This window comes from Phytophthora ramorum (genome assembly GCF_020800215.1).
Source record: "Phytophthora ramorum isolate Pr-102 chromosome Unknown Phyram_PR-102_s0016, whole genome shotgun sequence".
NCBI lineage: Eukaryota > Oomycota > Peronosporomycetes > Peronosporales > Peronosporaceae > Phytophthora > Phytophthora ramorum.
This window is the reverse complement of record NW_027150662.1, coordinates 1,466,526-1,472,525: the sequence shown is the minus strand read 5'-3', so window position 1 is coordinate 1,472,525 and position 6,000 is coordinate 1,466,526. Positions and strand designations below refer to the sequence as shown.

The following is a 6,000-nucleotide window of genomic DNA, read 5'->3' as shown; positions in this document are numbered from 1 at the left end:
TCGCCGTGATGAAGCGTGCGGGTCTTTGTATACGATGGCAGCATGCCATTTGTACCCACGCAGCACCAACCAGACCTAGCACTCGAATTAAAAAGAGTCTCACCGATGGATTCACGCAAAGCGTTGTGGGGCGTCGACCCAGCTACGAGTAAATCGCTCAGGGCCGCGGAGACATCGCCAAGCTGCCGGCGGATATTGGAGTCTCGTGTCTTGCACCCAGGCGCTCTCGGTCAAACGGTGAGTAAGAGCTCGAGGAAACCAGGTACGCCATGATGCACAATGCTAAGTCATACGTGCTGCTCATAACTAATGCACTTACTAACCATACTACATTTGCTTTGTAGACGGCAGATTGCAGAGCGACACACGCATCGCTAGACTTACGATCGGAATATGATACCATTGAACCCTGTGGTATCAACCGCGTACGTATATGTATTCGTTAGTCATCGTGACTAAACTGTAACTACTGAAACAAATACGCAGATGAAAAGAGCTGTTGCATCACGACATCGTGCCGAACGGCTTCTTCAGCATGTCGGCGCACATTCGCATGAAGGCATCGTCTTCCACCATCCGTTGAAGGATGTGCTCACGCTCTTTGTCGGTGACTCGGTGGCACGTTCTGCATCTCGGCTCATGACCTTCATGGTGGTGATTGGAGCTCTCAGCTATTCCCTCCACGTACGTCTCTGTTGGCAATGTTGGCTGGACACGTGGCTGAGGTGTAGCTTCACGTCGTGCCGTAGCGCTGACACCAACCTGAGTAGAATCGTCAACGCGGTTCTTCTGGAGCATCTGCGACGTTCGTAGAGCTTCGTAGTCTTGCATCGGCGCAGTGAGTACGGTAGGAACAGCAACGACAGGAGTTTCCACTTGCCGAATCGCTGCACGCTGGCACGATGGGCGAAGAGTGACAGGGGCCAACATGTAGTATGTTTGATGTGCACTCTCTAACAGCGCCACTTCTCGAACAGGGGGTTGATCTTGCACCGGGATGTTGTTACCTCGGTCTGTGACCACGGCAGCTTACGTCTCAGAAGTGCACGGCGAGGATGAATTCTGTTCTTGAGGCAGTAATTGGGCTGCAGTCCGAGTTCTTCGTTGCGGTGTTGTGGCGGGGTTTTCTGGACACTCGACGAGCTAGAAAAAACGTGGGGATGCTGCTGCGGTGAATTTGCCGACAGTACATCTTTATCTTGGTGACACGTGGCGACTGGACGTAAAATGTCCGAGCGTCGTTTCCCATTTCCCATGGAAGCACTCGCGGTGATGATTGGTCCAGAAGTGCGCGCGACAGGGAAGAACGAGGACGAACGGAGAACTGGTACAAGTTCCCACAGCATACTGAGACCAAGTGACTTCCAGAAGTCCTCCCAATGTCGAGTTACTTCCGGAAGTCACGTGTGCCTTCCGAAAGTTCCCTCCTGATGTGACTCGCAGATGACCCAGACGTCGTGGGTGCGGAGGCTGACCAGACGCTCCTGATTTGTACCCACCAAGACCTTTCCAATTTTCCAGTATACAAAGCCCAAGATATTAGCGACCGACCAAGACGACCAGCCGGATATGTTATGCACGAAGAGCCGGCTTGCGACCAGGATGTGTCAGCCTCCCGGATGCTGATTACGCCAAAGAACCCTATAGTGAAACCAAGACAAATGTGCATGTGGAAGACTTCCAGCAGAGACCTTTACAGAAGACTTCTAGCAGAGACTAAAAATAACAGAGAGTTCGTTTTGCCACCAAGGGCGCAAGTGTTTTCCAGGGCCCTTATCAGTTGGCCTGGAAGCACGCTGGGATAACGCCGGACAAGCCGCCGTGTATTTCCGGGGACCCGGGTTCACCCAGCCTGCGTTTGGACGCGTCGTGATCGCGAAGACCGCCGTGGAACTCTCCGAAAGGCTCAAGACCAAATTAGGCGGTGACCGAGTGACGCGCATTCGTACGTGATCTGTCCTATTTCATATTTCAGTTGGGAGTGTGTCCTCTAGACCCCCCATTTCATAGTAATTGCCGTTTCAGGAGGTTGTTAGTAGTCACCCCCCCCCCGGAATTTGATCGAATAGACTGCTGTGTGATAGGACTGTATATTGAGTGATCCGGAAGTGGTTTTCCTTTTGGATATATCTGAAAGTTACCTTCTGGAAGGAGTTATAAATCCTCCTTACTGGAAGTGGTGCGCAACAAGGGTGCATCTGGAAGTGACCAGTCTTCCAGGTGAAACACAAGTAGACTGGTGTACGGACCCACTGCTCAAGGGTCCAAAAGAATAAGTAGCAGCTGTATATTGTGTATAACTCTCTGTATTATTTGGTCATCTGGGAAGGCTTTGCTAGTGGTCTAACCCCAGCTGTACTAATTGCGTCGGGAAGTGAACGTACGCACTCTGTATTCTTGTATTCATTTTGATTGTGTAGGAACAACTCATCAGGTGGAGTCCGGTCTTCCGAAGACAAACGACACCTATAGGGATTACACAAGGTCACACGCCAAGCTACTTCCGGAGGTCCCGTACTTTTGGAGGTAGTCTGACCCCATTGGGCTTTCCGAAAGGCGAAGTTTAAGCTTCTTGATCGGCCGAGTCTTCTGGCGCGCGTGCGCTATACACCCTGGACGATAAAGGCGTTCACCCGCCTCGCCTCATTGGGTTGTCTTGGTACTGCGAGATGACCCGACAATTCTTGATCCCGAAGTGGCCTTATACGCTTGGAGGTAGTCTGTCCAGCTCCAGCCTTCGTCCTTAAAGCTCTTTTTCTCTTCGTCTTTTCATTCTCGGTCGTCACGGAGCTAACCTCGCTCTGTGGTGTCTTGCTGTTGCACTCGCTGAAAGGTGCGACGTCCAGTGCGGCGTCTTCAACCGAGCGAGCTCGGCGACCTTGGGTCACCTTATTCTTTGCGAGAACCCGCTTGTAACGCGCGCGCGCCAGCGTGTTCTGTCGTATACGATGCTTCTCGCACAGCGTATGCCTCTCGCCATTGGGCTTGAAAGATCTCTCCAGTCTGCAGCCACCGACGTACATGCATTCCAAAGAGTTCGGCTGACGCGCGTGCCACTTATTATCATGTTCGCTCTTCCTCCTCTTCCTCCTCTTCGTGCGCTGTGCCAACTCTGCCACGTGTCACGATGAGTGGAGTCTCGGCGCAGTCCGACGAGTCCAAGCAATCTTGGCTCGAGTCGAAGGCGGGTCCTGTAGCACGCAAGCGCGTCAACGCGAGCGCGAACGCGCGCAACACAACGCAAACACAGCGTAAGCAAAGCAGTAGGAGCTTGGCACCAGCCACCTAGCGCGCCAGCATCTCACATACCTCCCTCCATCTCTCCCTGGCGGATTTGAGGCGGGTGCGTGACTGGGATAAAAGAGAATTTCGAAAGGTCGTCAATATCGCGTTAGGCGGGGGGGGGGGGGGGGGGGGGGTGCTGAAAACTACAATATTGCATACTTCTAGCAGCAACGCCTCCCTTAGCTACCGGGGCGTACCTACGTGAGGATGCTGGCAGCTTGCTGCCATACTAGTTGGTAGTAATATTGTGCTGCCCACATTCGCCATATCACTGCGCTCCCTTGATAAGTTGCCCCCCAGACATCTTGTAGTTGTTCCACAATCTCGCGAATCGAGGCCGTGTAGGCGTGCTTCGGCGAGTTTTAGGTGATACATGAGAGCCTGGAGCTTCCGTTCGCTGCGTATCAGCGACAGGAGGCGCAGCAGGAGCACCTTCAGCTTCTTCGGCCATGTTGCCGCGCTTCTCATTGAGAGCATCGTGATGTGGTGTACACTGATCTTTATGAATACATTGGCTATTAACCGATAGAGGCTTGCGCGATTGCGAGGTGGAAGATGGAAATTTTGAGTAGAACACACATTAATACACGGTAGGTAGAGAGCGGGACAAAACTAAAAGGCGCTGGGCAAATGTCAGAATCCGTGGTGATTTCAAATTAAATGCAGAAAGCGTGGTGATAAACGTGCCGCCACGTTTTCTGACACGCAAATTCGTTAAGTGTGCAACCTCGTTATGGAGGTGTTCTCTATGGTCGCGAAGTAGCACGTGCAGCCGTGCGTATGCCCCTACGCGAGCCTCCAAACCAGTTCGAGGTCGCTGGGTGTCGACTCTCGCATTCAACAGCATGCTAGGCACGCCTGTATACAAAGAGCACTCTTATTCTTCGTGCCTGAAGAATACAAATATGCATTGCATTTCTTGAGTAGGTGAACAACATGAATACCCGTAACCAATTGCGTTCCGAAGCCTCCACTAGGTTTGATGACCGCCAGCCGAATAGTTAGTATGCTCCGACGATTGCAGGCGGACACCACTGCAGAAAATGCCCGCAGTCTCGAACGCCTTTTCCTCTTTTCAGCTCTCTGGTAACGAGCAAGCTGTCGTACTTCACTGTATCTTACTACTCGCTGCCAGCGAGTAAGCTTACACCAATAGCCAATACAGTAGTCAATACAGCTACATGAGCTATGGCTAGACACACGACCCCGTCTTTTGCCATTAAATGATTCATCACAGGGGTGCCCCTTGGCGCCTTTGCTTTTCATACTTGCTCTGGACCCGCTGTATACACGATTGGATAGTTTCATGGGACTCAGGGGGGGGGGGGGGGGGGGGGGTGCTACAATCAACGGCGGGACGTTTCGAGTTGCGCGTTGCTGGCTGTGTGGATGAATCAACGGCGGGACGTTTCGAGTTGCGCGTTGCTGGCTATGCGGATGACACCGCGGTATTTGTGCGCTGTCTGGAGGATATACCTAAGCTGATGAGGGATTTAACAACGTTTGGGTTGGCATCGGGACTGCAAATCAATGCTGACAAGACGGTGGTTATAGCATTACATCCACGCGGCCCGCAACAACACATGACCTTGCCTTCACCATTATGCTATCAAGACAGAACGGCCGCGTGCCGGTACTTAGGGCTTCAAGTGGGCAGCGCGATATCCACGGCTGCATCTTGGCGTGTGGCAACTGACAAGCTGGAGATACGGCTCCGTCTAGCTAGTCAGAAACTTTTGACGGTCGATCAACGCAGTCTTATAGCTGGGGTGGTCGTCATTCCAAATCTACTCTACATTGCTCGCCATGCATGGCCAAGGACCACGGAGGTGAACGAAATGAATGCACGAATTAGGAATGTCATGTGGTGCGGATAATTTCTCACGGAGGCAAAAGGGGCCAAAGCGTGGCTGGACGCGGACTTGTCCGCACTCCCAAGAGCGGCCGGGGGCTATCAATACCAGATCTCAGGGTAGAACTATATGCATTAGCGGCGACAACAGTTAGTACATGGGCCGAGAAGGGAACCACAGCAATGCACATAGTTGGAGGCATACTGTTCCACCAGGGGACCAGCGGAGACGCACCGGCCATATACATCACGCCAGAATATGTGCCGCCTGCACTGAGTGGAGCACGTCGACAACCGACGCTGTGGACAATGGGTCGATCGCTCATTGCGCAAGCGGGGGCACCTGATCCAGACGACGGACGTAACACGCGCATTACGGCCTCAGCGGTATATAACCTGGGTGGGGTGACGATGAGTTGGCGAGAACACCATGTGCACGTGGACAGCTTGGTATTATTAAGACGGGTATCCGCGCTACTGACGCCCGAGGAACGGGAAAATCGAGGACACATACGCTTGGAGTGGCTCCCGTTTGTGGATATGCATATACCACACGTACACACACAGTCAGATTCACGCGTAACACTCGCCAAATTACACGGAATCGAGCACTACAAGCGTCCACTGCTCCTAGTGGACATTGTCAAATGGAGACGAGTAGCGTCTGGACGGGTAGATTTTCATTTCTTGCGCCCGACCGAGACGACGGAGCAGCACGCGCACGCGAAGGCTCTCATATCGGCATTACTTGCGAACTACTGGGAGTTGTTACAACAAAACACTCACGATAGAGAAGTGCGACTTCTGGCGGATCCGACGGACCACCCTGTAGTGGCTCACCTGCGTGTTGGAGATCGAGTTGA

General features: G+C 52.8%; 1 protein-coding gene across 1 annotated transcript; it reads right to left on the bottom strand.

Moving 5' to 3' along the window:
- Window positions 1–504: 504 nt before the first annotated feature.
- On the bottom strand, window positions 505–831 carry KRP23_13168 (uncharacterized protein; the record flags this gene model as incomplete). The annotated part of the gene is made up of 1 exon (XM_067883846.1): window positions 505–831. The coding sequence occupies one exon, from the start codon at window positions 829–831 to the stop codon at window positions 505–507; it is 327 nt and encodes a 108-aa protein (XP_067739252.1).
- Window positions 832–6,000: the final 5,169 nt, after the last annotated feature.